Source organism: Spea bombifrons, chromosome 3, assembly GCF_027358695.1.
Source record: "Spea bombifrons isolate aSpeBom1 chromosome 3, aSpeBom1.2.pri, whole genome shotgun sequence".
Lineage (NCBI taxonomy): Eukaryota > Metazoa > Chordata > Amphibia > Anura > Pelobatidae > Spea > Spea bombifrons.
Window position 1 is genome coordinate 36,918,463 of NC_071089.1, and position 13,779 is coordinate 36,932,241.

Consider the following 13,779-nt stretch of genomic DNA (forward strand, 5'->3'; position numbering starts at 1 on the left):
AATGTGTGTGTATATATACAAACACACACACACATATATATATATATATATATATATATATATATATATATATATATATATATATATACACACACACACACACCATAACCTGAAAAAGGCAGAGCTTGAGAGTGGCGAGTGGCGTATTTTGGCATAGGGGTCGGTAGCTTATCTGCCAAACGGGGGCAGATAACCCATTTGGTGTATTAGGCTCCCTGGTGTGTCACTGCTTAATGGGGCGCTTGCTGTCCATTGATATAAACCTTGGAAAGCACATATGCAGTATAGTGTATTTGTACCCAGAGTACAAACTTTATCACAGTGCAATATATTATTAGTGGCTATATGGATTCACTGTGTTATAAATATAAGAGACCTCTGTTGATGTCCGGAACTGCGCCATACCTTCCTGACCAGGCTAAGACTTTTGTTTCTTCCTATGATTACTGTTAGTTGTGTACATTGTCCCATCTGTCATAATAAAATTATGGCACTATACACGTGCGTTCACATACATCACACTTCAATTCACGACCTTAAAAAAAGTGCTCATTGAGAACATAATGCTAGATGTACATCTGGTGAGCAGCTAAGGTGTCCATGAAAGGTTGTACAATGTTGTCAGTAGAGAAGTAGAATATCAATCCAAAGGTGATAGAAATTGGTAGAGCAGGCAAAGCTTTCTTGAAAACAGCCAGCAGCAACAAGGTCAGACATAATCCCTGGGGGGAAAAAACAACAGTATTGTCTGGTGCTAAACATTCACAAAATTCTCCTGTCTATGAAAACAGGCTGCATAACAATCATATGAATAATTATATGCTAACAAAAAAAAAAATCTTACTAGTATCTAGAGTTACTAGTAAAATTACTACAGGCCTGTGAAATCATTTTTTGGTGGGACTAAAGCCTTGCATGGCCGAAACATTGGCAGAATACTTAACTTGAATCTTAAGTGTGAACGATAACTAATGATGTGCACCGACCGACTGCTATAACTGTTCGTATATAGAAGTATATTAAAACACAGGGACACCTATGAGGCTAGAGGGCAGGGCTGGACTGTGGATGATGAGGTAGCCCTGGCTGGGTATGAGGGGACCCACATTACATTTTATGTTGATGAGCTGCCAGGCATATTAAATCAATTGCCGCACAGTGTAGCTGAAGTGGCAGATTGGGCTACTATGGAGCAGTGTCGGTAAAAGTAAGAATATTCCATCATTCGTATAGGAACACGCAATACCGTCATTAACAATTTCCAATGCCCAAATCATCACTTGACTTACTATTAATATGGCCACAAAACAGGCCAACGTGGTGTTCCAGTCTCCACTGGCAGTTGCTGCTGCCTTTCCCACAAGGACACTGTAGAATATGAAGTCGCCAAGGCCAAGCTTCACTCCCCCTGCGGGAAATTAGATGATTAGGAAAGCCACAGTCTGCAGTGTATACCCGTACTCAGATAGGCCTTGTCAGACTAAATATGCCTCCCCTCATCCAACCTCATGTAACTCATTGTATTCTAGCTACAGGAGATTTCAGGTTTCTTTTAGACATCCTTTTTTAAATATTAAATGAATAAAACTCAACATGTATAGCTTTGAGGACTGGTTAGGGAATGGATTTAAATGCACACAAGGGATTTAACAAAGTACAAGAGGCAAGTATATTGCAAAGAATGAGAAATGTTAGTACAGGAGGTCATACTCTAAGACTGGAGGGCCAGAGGCTTAGGTGTAATATAAATATGTTTTCATTCACTGAGAGGGTGATAGTGGAACAAGTTCCAGCAGAAGCACTAGGTTAATTTTATTTTTTTATTATTATTTGACATCAAATTCTATGTTTTAACTCTATATCCAATAATAAAATACATTCTACATTTATGTAAATTGCTTTCTGTAAACATGCGGCATGTGTATCTAACACTATACTTTTGTTGGGTAAAGTGGGTAATTCAAAACCTGTTTTTTATTTTATTTACTCAATTGATATTCTTTTATACCAGCAAATATTTACACCTAATACGGTTAGAATTTATGATTTCTAACTAGGATAAACAAGAGCATTCTTCGATCAGACTGTCAATGGACACAACATAACGATGAAGATATTCAGACGACATTGTGGCACACAAAAAGGACGATTGACTTACTTTCTTCTTCTGGGTCATCAGAAGATGCAGATGGGTTGCTTGGAGTTTCAACTCTTGTCTCTATAACATCACTGTCTACTTGTTGTAAGCTATTTACATTGTCATCTGCCAAAAAGCAATTTTAAATAAGTTCAAGCCACTCTTTTTGTGATATCCCCAGGCTGTACCATATGCATATACATGAATTATTTCCAAACTATGCTAATTAGGATTATATATATATATATCTCATTTATACACCTGTGTGCATATACATATGTCTATACATTGGAATATGTATTTAGTATATTGAAAGATTTAATACTGTTTGTTCCCACCCATCTACAACTGCTGTGTAAAGTTACATTATTAAACCCGTTTTTAACCAAAAGCAGTCTCCTTTAGTGGTCAATGTAAATGGAGCATTAATGCCTGATGCAGTTATCATGCAATTTAATGCTACGTGCAGCCACTAAAATAATGTGTCTTCATTGTACCCTACACTAACTTCACACAGTCTTCCCTTGAAGTATCATCAAAACAGCATAATTACATGTATCTTGTGGTGGTTCATTCAGCCTACTGTTCCTTCTCTCAGAATCTGCCATTCCCACCGTCCACACCATAGCAGCTTTCAAGTAAAAAGATATGATTAAAACAAGTGTTAATTAAATACAAGTTCTGTATATTGCTTTGTAATATATGAGACAAATATCTTGCTTATCCGAAAACTTTTTTTCATGGAATCCATGTAGCAGCAGCAATGGATGGTTTTCCCAAACTTATCTTCCCTAAAGCCAAAAAGATCAGTCCAGCAAGCTGTTGTAAACCAGAATGTGCTTAAACGTGAATAGGGGTTCTATATACTGTATATAATTATTTTTCTCTCTACTATTCTACTGCTGTTCCAAATGGCATTAGGACTATTGGCTTTTTTTTTCCAATTATTTACGTGATATCACAATCACCTATATGGCACTTGAGTGAAAGGATGAAAGAAACAAGTATTTTTACACCTCACTTACACACAAAAAAGCAACAGCACGCATAGAGCTAAAAGGGGAAAAAACATACAGTCCATTCATATAACAACAACATAACATTGATGTAACTGGTAAAAATACTTACAAGAATAAATCAATGCAGGGAATATGGGTTCATTCCTTTCCTGTGCAGTTTCCACCAGCATTCTCAAAGGACCCTTTGGGCACAGTACAGCTAACAGATCTGTCGGAAAAATTGCAATATATCAGTTTCCGGTAAGATGCCTTGTTAAATTTCAAGTCAAATCCTCAAGGATTCAGGACAAGGTGTTGTTGTTCCATTTCGACACACCTGTTGATTTTATTTTGTTACTAGTATCAGACTGAAAACAATGTCCAAAATTCTGCGCTGATTTTTTTAAATTATTATTTATTATTATTTTTTAACAGTTTTTATACAATATATTTTCAGGTGGATGCATATGCGTAATTTACATGTGTTCTAGCTCTGTTATCATACCCCAATCTACAAGGCAATACCCCGACTCTTTATTACGCTGTCTGTGGTAAACAACACAATGGCAACCTTGAGCAGGGACATCAACCAATCACAACTGACAACAATAGCTGCCTCCAAGACTGGAGATGAAGGAAGTTTATCGCCACAAAATAAGAGGTTTCTGTCAATGCTACTGTATACAGCAAAAAGGTCCATACAGTACTTAACAAGGTTTTTGTCACCTTACCTCGACAAAAATAGAGATAACACCATGTTACTATATTCATATGTTTGGTTAATAAGAACTGTATGAAATTGCAAAAGAAAAATTACCTAATCAGGGCACTACATACTAACCTCTTGGTGACCAAGACCATGTCTCTTAATCAGAATGATAGAATGGGTTGTCAGCTTAATATAATAACAGAGTTTAAGGCTATCACCCACAGCTAGCTCCAAATTGTTAAATATTTTCACAGATATATAGCTTATAATACAGAATAATACAACAAATATATGTATGGATGCCATTTTGTGTGTGCATACCGTAAACTGAAATAGCTCCTAGTATGACCCACGCAGACCATTCAGGTAGATATTTGATGAATACCAATGCCATGAGTGCACTGATCATGATAAGATAAGCTTGCTGGAGCTGAAGAGGGCCTTTCCAATGAATGCAGATCATTCCGACTGCCCCGAAATTCCAGATTACCATGAAAAGGGTTGGATAATCCATTGCAACGTTGTAGGTCTTGAACACTTCACTGGATTAACAGAAGGAAGACAAGCATATTGAAAACCATTGCAAGAATAACAAGCTATAGAATAGCAAGTCAATAAATCTGGATTATTTATGGTGTACCTACAGCTAAACCTCTATTGTACAGCAGGGCAGTATGGCTGGGCACCTTTAGTAGGTGCTGACCCTTATGATCTTTTGTGTCATCCAACAAGCAGACACATATTTCATTATGGAGGATAACAATCTTGCAGTCCAACTAGTTTGACAGAACAGAGTTTAATGGGGACCTTGAGCATGGAAAAAAATTTAACTTAACATGGAACCTAAAATCTTCATCATTATTTAGAAACCAGCATAAAGGGCGTTTCAAAGATACACAGTCTGCAACGATCAAATTAACTTTTTTAGATATAAATTGGTGTAAATTAGGTGTAAAAAACTGTTCATTTTAAGGTAACTGTTCTGAACAAATGAAACATGGTCCACTTTAAGTTGTATATGTTGTAGTTATCAATGTGTAAGATTTTCATGTGTAAGTTGGCTGGTCCCTCAGTGCTCTTTGCAAGTGACATTAGTAAGATTATACTAGTGTTCGTGTCAGCGAGTAGGGTAAAGCTGGACCGGCATAGAGCATGGGTCTGATGTTATTGCTAGCCTTACCTGCAGAAAGGTTCAATGACCTCTATTATTAACTGGTTCTTCTCAGACAAATGGTCAGAGAAAATGCAAATAGAATGCAAATGGAATTTGATTTAAAATAAATAAATATGTGATGTATACATGGAAAGGTTTAGTCGGCTAGACTGTTCATTTTTCTTAGTGTTAGCCTATAACAAGTCATACATCACATTATTTTGCAATCACTTATAAACACTTACCCAAGATACATATACGTGAACATGAAAAGCAGCATTAAGGATGACAGAATTAACCATCCGTGGATGAACTACAAAACAAAATGTTAAATGAATTTTTACAAATTGAAGATATGTTAGTGCCTTACACAATTATATAAATAGCCACCAACAGGATATCAAAAGTCTATGAAAGTTCCGTCACACCTTTAACACCATCTCTCACACACACTTCTACTTTGGCTATTTCAAGTGTTTGGAGATGCCATAATCCTAAAATATGAATAGTTTAACTGGTAATTCAATCTAGAATCTGTATAACTTCTGTACTGTTAGCAACTGATGTTCAACCTGAAGTTCATTCTTACCTTGTAGCATCTGTACTTGTATAACAAAACAAGGAATATTGTCATCACGAGAATCACGCTGATCATTATGATTGTATTTAGCACAGAATTTAATAAGCGTTGGCCAACAGACGTGGTGTCTTCAGAAAAAGGTGTGTAGATTCTGAAAGTAACAAGCACAACACATAAAAAAACCCCACATACAAATTAAATTGTTGGGTTTTTTGCACTAACCTGAAATACTAAAATCATTGCATAGTGATTATAGAGTATATCTGAAATATACAGTATATTAAAAAAGCTACAGTGATAATATGCAAAACAACACATTAGTTCAGGGCTTGACAAATTTGTTGTGAATCTAGGCGCCAGCTAAAAAAGTTAGGAGCCAGGATTTTTTTTTAAACTAACAGTTGGTTAGGAGTGATCTGATCATCATCAGCCCACTTACTAAACTCACAGCATTTGACCTGGAAGCACCCTGGACTTTCAGGTCAGTGCTGTTTTTTTGGGTTTTTTTTTTTAAATAATTTTTTTTGATATATATATTTTTTTTAACTCTTTCGATGCTGATGTTCCATTGGAGCACAGCATTGATTGATATTTAGTCCCCACAAGCTTGTGGGGACAAATGTTAACCCCTGCAATGCCACGAATGTGTTATAAACAATTGTGGAATTGAAGGGGTTAACGCTGCACTGACGCTCTCATGGAGCGATCAGGCAGCAGGGGGGTGTTGGGGCTGGTCTCCACACTCATGTGGAGACCAAAGAACCCTCTCCCCCTGTCACTGAAGCTGCCTCTGGCAGCTGGGAAGCAATTGCTGGTCTATAGACCAGCCATTGCAGGGGGGAGTCTCTGATGACTGCTGTAGGCTTCCATGCCTACAGGAGTCATCAAAGGGCTTGTGGGGGCTCGTTTTTGCTGTTGCTGGTCTGCCTGGACTTCCAGGCAGACCAGCAGCAGCAGAGCCCCATGAAAAACGGGAATTAACCCCTAAATGCCGTGATCGCGACATTGAAGGGGTTAACGCTGCCCTGTCGCTCTCATGGAGCGATCAGGCAGCAGGGGGATGTTGTGTCAGGTCCCCACACTTGTGTGGGGACCCAATCAACAATGAACCCCCTTTCCTGAAGCTGCCTGTGGCAGCTGAAAACGCTATTGCAGGTTTCTCTGCAATCGCGGTTTCAGTCTACAGGATCACTCCGTGGGAGTGATCTCAGGCTCGGGGGCGGGCTCGGAGTGGCTGTGCTGTCTGCCCAGACTCCTGGGCAGACAGCAACAGCAGCGCCCCCGCGTGGTGACACGGGGGCATTTTTTTGTGAATGTAAGAGGCTGACAAACTCCTAGGCGCCAGGACAAAATTCTGAGACCTGGGATTTGTCGAGCCCTGCATTAGTTGCCTGCCATTTTCTTTTATTCCACAGAAGTTTGTGACACCTTTCAACAGACTTACACTGAGAGAGTAAACTAACTGTGATTCTAAATGTATTAATATGCTTGTATAACACAGCCGTTTGAAAACAGAGCAAAAAAGAAAAAAAAAATGTTCACACAGCAAATTAATGTGTTTGCCAACCAGGGCCACCATCAGAAATTGTGGGGCCCAGTACAGACTTAAAGCCTCAGACCTTTCTATCAACCACACACGCCTTATGAGAGCCAAGCATGGGGGTCCAGCTTTCTTGCTTGGCCAGGCCCAGTGGAACAGTGTCAGGCATACCTCCTTGATGGCAGCCCTGTTGCCAAGAGTTAAGAGTTTGTTACTTTTTGTTGGCAAAGTTCATGGTCTGTTCATCAAACCATCTATTGAAACATAACAATATACCAGCTTCATTATGCATTATGATATAGTGAGTTTCTCCTGCAAAAAGCTTGAGTTGGCCTGGAAATATCTTTGGATATTTGAAAGTCAACACAGTACTTTGACTATACATTTCATGAGGCCAGTTTAGTCCTTCATGCAGAAGTTCACTGTGGCTGATCCTCTGTAATGAATAGTAATTAAAGTTTGCTAAATAGACATTTGGTCAAAATGTAACTTTCACAAATCAACTATTATCTTACTACATGCTGAGCTAAGTTAACATTGACTTTGATTAGAAATTGGGTCTACTGATGACCTGGGTTAGAACTTGGAATCATTTAGTCAGGAGAATAGCAACCATGGAGTGACAAACTTAGGAACTCATCATAGATGCAATACTGAGCTCACACCAGTGTGGTTGTGATGTATATTTATTGTTTAACTGATAAAACATTCATACTCACAATTGCCCATTTTTTTCTGTGTAGAAACTGACTGACTTTATTGTGGCAACAACGACAACCATGCAAAGAGTGACTGGAACAAAGAGCATGATGACGTGACGAGCCCCATATTTCAGAGTCAGCTCTTCCTCGTCACCATCTGCTGGGCCTTCCCTGTTAGAAACTCTTGTACGAGATGTTTCCCCATTAGGTGCATTGCCTGCCTCTTGTGTGCTGTTAGTGTGTTGTTTCTGTTAGGAACCAATAATTATTTAAGCATTACACAAGAAAGACAACATTTACGACAACCTAGCATGCTGATAAGCTGTGCTGTCAGCTTTATTTAATAAAACAACAATCTTACACATGGGATGGGGTACATGCAAATGGAAAATTAAAGTGGATTGGTCATTTTCCTAAATGACATGGAAGCATCCACCTTAGCATCCCATTCTTTTCCTGTTCTCAGGATCAGCATGATTATTCATCCCCATTAAGTTTATATTATCATTTTGCCACTTTATGTAAAGTTGCTGTCCCTGCCAAAATGGAGGATCCTTGTTTTGGTGAGGAAAACAAAGGATTTTAGCACATTGTTATAATTTGTTTGCCAACTTCTAGCACATTTAAACTTACACAATATACGCTAGTCCATAGTCTTTCAATAAAATATCTCCAAAACAATCACAAACTGTGGATATTTTCAACCTATAAGTTTAATCAAGGTAAAAGCAATGTAGGAGACAGTCCATTTTTAAATAAAAGCTCTTTTACTGAAAAGTGGCCACAGATGGGCTTCACTGAACAAGAACAAATTAGAGTATTTTAAGATTAATTGTTCTGTATTTTTTTATGATATATAGTATTGTACAAAAGTTTTACGCAGGGTAAAGAAAAAATTCATATTAATAGCCAACTTATTTTTTTATCATTTAACAAAATGCAAAGTGAGTAAAGAGAAGAAAAATCGAAATCAAATCAATTGGTGCGATGTGTAATAGGGTAAGTAAGAAAGCATGAGAGAACGAGTGTGAGAAAACATGAGTGAGAAATAGGTTTGCATTTTTGTAATGTCATTGAATGATAATAAAATATAAAAATAAACAGTTACTGCTAATAGAGGCATTTCTTAAAAATAGAAGCCTGTCTGTTCGTGTATTCACTTATTTAAGATTATTTTAGAAAAAATGCCTGATTCAGTATATTGCGATTGGAGTTATGCTGTACCACCGTCTGTGTCTAGTTCACTAGATAATGGATGCCACGTTGTACCACCGTCTGTGTCTAGCTTGCTATATATTAATAGGAGTCATGGTGTGCTTTTTGAACAAATATCTGTATAGATATTCAAACCTTCAATCTTATAATCTTTCAGTACATCATGGGGGGGGTGATTTTTCTTCTGTTCACTCACTTTGCAGCATTTTTTTTCACACCTGCCTAAAACTTGTGCACATAAATGCACACACATGACATTTTCTCTTTGCTTGCAGAGATCCAAAAAACATAAAGATGATTCTTAACGGGAAAAAGCTGCAGACTTATTCTGTGTAACAGTGTGTGCATCCTGTCAGACGCCCACTATCCAGAAGGTACCATGTCTTCTGTTGTGAACTCCATATGGCTAGATGCTCACAGGAGCTGTGTAGTTTCTATATCCTAATCTTTTTTTAAATCCAGATAGATTTGATTTTATGTTTTCATTTAAACTCAACACATTATATACCTGTAAAACAAAGGTTTGCTTTCTAGGTTTGCTAGAAGGCCTATTTTACTTGGAATTATGCTGTATTATGCTAAATTATAGAATTATGCTATATTAAACCTGTATGAAAAGACATGCTACCCTGTGGTTTGTAGTCTCTTCTTCTCTCTGTGGCTGATGACCATCTTGATACGATGGAAGCAGCGGGCTTTCAGTTGCTATCAGCGATGTTCGCTCGTTGCATTCTTCTTCTTCTTCACTGTCTGAGCTGTTCATGAATGCCATCATACGCAAATACTGAAATTAAGGGCACATACCAATAAATTAAGTGGAAAACAACTAAAGTTCATGGGGGGGAAAAGCAAAACGTCAGTTCCTATGTTTACCTTTCATATACCCGGTATTATTTATATTTATATATATATATATATATATAAAACTTGCCTCAATCGAATCAACATGTGACCTATTGATTAATTAACATATCCAATAACACAGTAGGCCAGTACCATTTGCATGTTCGGAGTACATACATGTTTGTTTGCATGTAGGAAGTATCTAATGCAAATAACATCGCATGATCGATTATAGACGCCAAATAAGTGTGCAAGACCCTTCATGGCACACAGATAACCTGTTATTGAAAGTATGTGATGTTTTGGGTAATTCCCCGCTCAAACACTGCATGAAGCAGAATCTTTATGGCAACGATATTGAAGCATGTTCCTCGATAGACTTTCATTAGTCAGAGTGTCCGACTAGGCGATTAACACAGAGCCGCCTGTTTACCACATGCAGTATAATGAGTGTCTGTTAGGGATAGAAACTTGTTTTTAATCTGACACTAGTAATAAAAAATGGTGGGTTTCAAAAAAAAAAAAAAAAGAAAAAGAAAAAAAAAAAAAAAAGGTTGGCATTCCCCTTAAACGGAAATCAAGTAAAATCAGACTCATTTTAATAAGCAAAGAATCTTCTAAGTACTTCTAGTTTATTTTAATTCCAATTACATTCATATACAGCAACAAAGAACACTTCAGTGACAGACTGAATGATTCCATTGAGATTCACTAAAAATCACTTTTGGTCATAAGACTAAACTGTGTCACTATGAATGCTTAGCAACTCCAAAAAAAAAAAAAACTTTCTTCAAACTAGAGAAACTCATGCATAACTTTTTTCCCCAATAAAGTTGATGCAAAACACCATTATTAGCAGAATCAAAATAATATGAATTACAAAAGTAATTTACATCATATCCATTGATTGTTTTTTTTATGAAGAAGGCTGCTAGTGTTTGATTTTGTAGTGAATGGCAGCAGTTTTAAACCCGTCTGTCATACAAACTTGACCCTAATGCACTTGGAAGTGATGAGTCCACCTTTACATTCTGTTAGCCAAACTGCTTGCATGTGTATAGATCAAAAGATAATTTGCACTGTATTTTTAATTCATTCAGTATACTAAAAATAGAAAACCTTTAAACAAATCTCTGATAGTTGTAATTCCTATTTCTGGATACTGTTGGGCATGCTTGTCAAGTAATTAAAATTGCTTATTGTTATATCTCTAACAGAATAAGGTGCTAATTATTCTGAATAAGCGTATTCAATATTAAGATGTCAGAATACAACACAGATTTATTTTATTAATTGTCACATTTTCAAACCTTTGGCAGATCATCAGACCCCAACTGTTTATTTAATCATCGCATGCTGGCTTGGGGATGTTAAGTACGAAAAAAAAATAAGGAACTGTACTTTTATATTCTTTTAACACGTTGCAACTTAACACAAATATACAGACAGAACTTAAAAGATGTCAGAATAAAGAAAGACGTGACACTAGTAGGTAATAATAATGAAAAAAAAGAAGAAGAAAACATAACTGGCACAACATATTTCCTACCTAGGCGAAGGAGGCACCCGTTTCCGCAAAATACAGGAAAGACCTTCCGAGGACACCGTACCAAGGCATGTATGCGTTCCACGCCTCGTTTGGCTCCGCTCTGTCATCGTGTTTTCATTTGATTGAGCTCTAAACACTAGAGACAAAACAAATCGTTTACGGGACTTCGTTCTGTAAAGGAACATGTATAGCAAATGCTTTATTACTATCATTATACTAGAAAGTAGAAATGCAAAATAGTTGTGATAAAGAATAATTTTAAATTAAAACGTAAGCTTCCAAATTGTAGTAAAATCTGGCAAACTATTTTTTGTATGCTCCTTTTAACCATGGAAGAAGCCTATAATTAAAACACATGCAGGTCATCCCATATGGTACTAGAAGGGAAAGTGTATATAGGCCACACTATATGCATCTGAGTTGCCATTATTGTACATTCTATTCAAACTTCCACTCTCTCCATGCAATATTATTTTCAGACTACCAGAGCAATAATCTAACACTGCAGTGTTTTACTTTAATAAGATGGTGCTGAATACGTGGAACAGCTTCCCAGCAGAATTGGTAGTCAAGAACTTAAAGAGTCTTTAAAGCAGGAATAAACGAGTAGATTAAATGGTTCTTGCCTGTCGTCAAATTCTGTGTATTTCTATTGTCCAAATTCATTAAAAATATTTATGAGCGAATAAAGTAGTTTGTTTAACCCTCACCCTCAAGCTTAGAACTAGTGCCACTAATTAACCCTTCAGGACTAAGTGTGTTCAACACTTTAGATCAAGATGAATTCTTGCATTCTGTCGCATTCATCCACAATCTCATTCAATCGCCAACACAAACCATACACAGTTGTTCTTATTATCCCTTACGGACAACAGGTTGTCCTTAAATCCATTAATGACAATACATTGTGAGCCGGTGCATGTATGGGCTTTGTCATGAATGGGTTAAGAACTTTCTTTAAAAACAGAATATTTAGAAATTAATTTTAATATTACTCTATATGGATATATGACAGCATATGCCAATAGTTTCTCCTACACAGGAATAGGAAGGAGCACTCTTTGGTGTTTATTATGAAGGGCCAATCTTGGTAATTTTCTTTGGAAAGTAGGGCTGAGGCGATACTTTAACGAGCGAGGAGCCTTTTGAGAAAGCTGATTTAGCTATTCATTATAAAAGACCAGCCAAGTTCTCCCTGCATTAGAAGCTCGCTTTTAACTCTTGGTCCTTATAATGAATTTAGCGATCATGGAAAGGGTACAGGGCATCATTTGGTGAAGGGGATCAGCGCATTGAGGATCCCTTTAATGCGTATACCCGTGGATCAAGAGACTGGTCTTTAGCATGATTGTTTCAGAAAGGCTGCAAGTATGGCCACCTTGTCTGCTCTGTCCTCATCCATGGGTTAGGGATAGAGGAAAACACTTCCCCGCTCTTAATTTCTATATAGGCCTCACTAGGCTTCTGTTAAATTTCAATGGAAATCAAATGCATATTAGAAGTTTAAAATAATGTAATCTTAAATAGAAAAAAAAGTCCACTAATAGGGATCTTTCCAGTCCTACAACACTTTAAATTTTCAATCTACAGTACTATACCTAAAATCTGCCTTCTTCCCCCTAGAGACAAGCTAGCCAATCAGTAAAAGCAACTGCCCCTCCACCCTTCTTCATTAGTAGTTCCCCAGTTCAACCTTGTGCGTTCAAGCCCAGACCCTCCTGACCAATCCCTTTCTGACCCCTAGCTACTGACGTCACCACCGGCGAACTCCAAATACTCCGCCCCACCACAGCAAACCGCTACTCATACCAATCCTTATTTTCTCCGCCCCCTATATCGACTGCAGCCGACAAGGGACAAAACGCCTCCCTTTTACAAATTCAATCCCTCCCACTGTTCACTTTTCACTAGGCTGCAAGGGCCTAATCCAAGTTGGGCCTCCTTTTGTCCCCAAACTTCCCGTTTGTCATGTTGAGACATTTACCCGTGCAAATGAAACAAAACTGCTGAGACAAGCACTTCCGCCATTTTACACCAGAATTTTTTTTTTTTTTGTTATTATCAATCCCCTACTCGCATTGTAATAAAGTACCTTGTGCTCGCTACCCATTTTCATTCGAGTCTCTCATTGGTTGCATTGTTTGCCAGACTGTTTATTATTATGATTTAAGGCCTAATGTCATGCAGAAATCCCTTCCTCTTAGTTTATATAGGACAGGGAAGGCCGGTGCATTTATATAATGTCTGCCGGTGCTCTGATTGTGAATGATTTAATGACACGCTAGGTTTGTGTATGTCTCTCGTTTTGTTGGAGCCGGAGGAGTGTCAGTCGTGTGCTCCGTCCGCCTCCTCCT

At 37.7% G+C, this 13,779-nt stretch overlaps 1 protein-coding gene across 1 annotated transcript; it reads right to left on the bottom strand.

Moving 5' to 3' along the window:
• Positions 1 to 440: 440 nt before the first annotated feature.
• Positions 441 to 13,723, bottom strand: LOC128484418 (presenilin-2-like). Its single transcript, XM_053460793.1, has 12 exons — positions 13,518 to 13,723; positions 11,426 to 11,554; positions 9,662 to 9,817; positions 7,837 to 8,066; positions 5,587 to 5,728; positions 5,243 to 5,310; positions 4,166 to 4,386; positions 3,266 to 3,364; positions 2,691 to 2,768; positions 2,159 to 2,263; positions 1,290 to 1,408; positions 441 to 722 (listed from the first exon to the last, which is right to left on the bottom strand). Exons 3-12 carry the CDS (start codon positions 9,806 to 9,808, stop codon positions 567 to 569), a joined length of 1,365 nt encoding a protein of 454 aa, XP_053316768.1. The 5' UTR covers positions 9,809 to 9,817; positions 11,426 to 11,554; positions 13,518 to 13,723; the 3' UTR covers positions 441 to 566.
• Between the last annotated feature and the right edge of the window lie 56 nt (positions 13,724 to 13,779).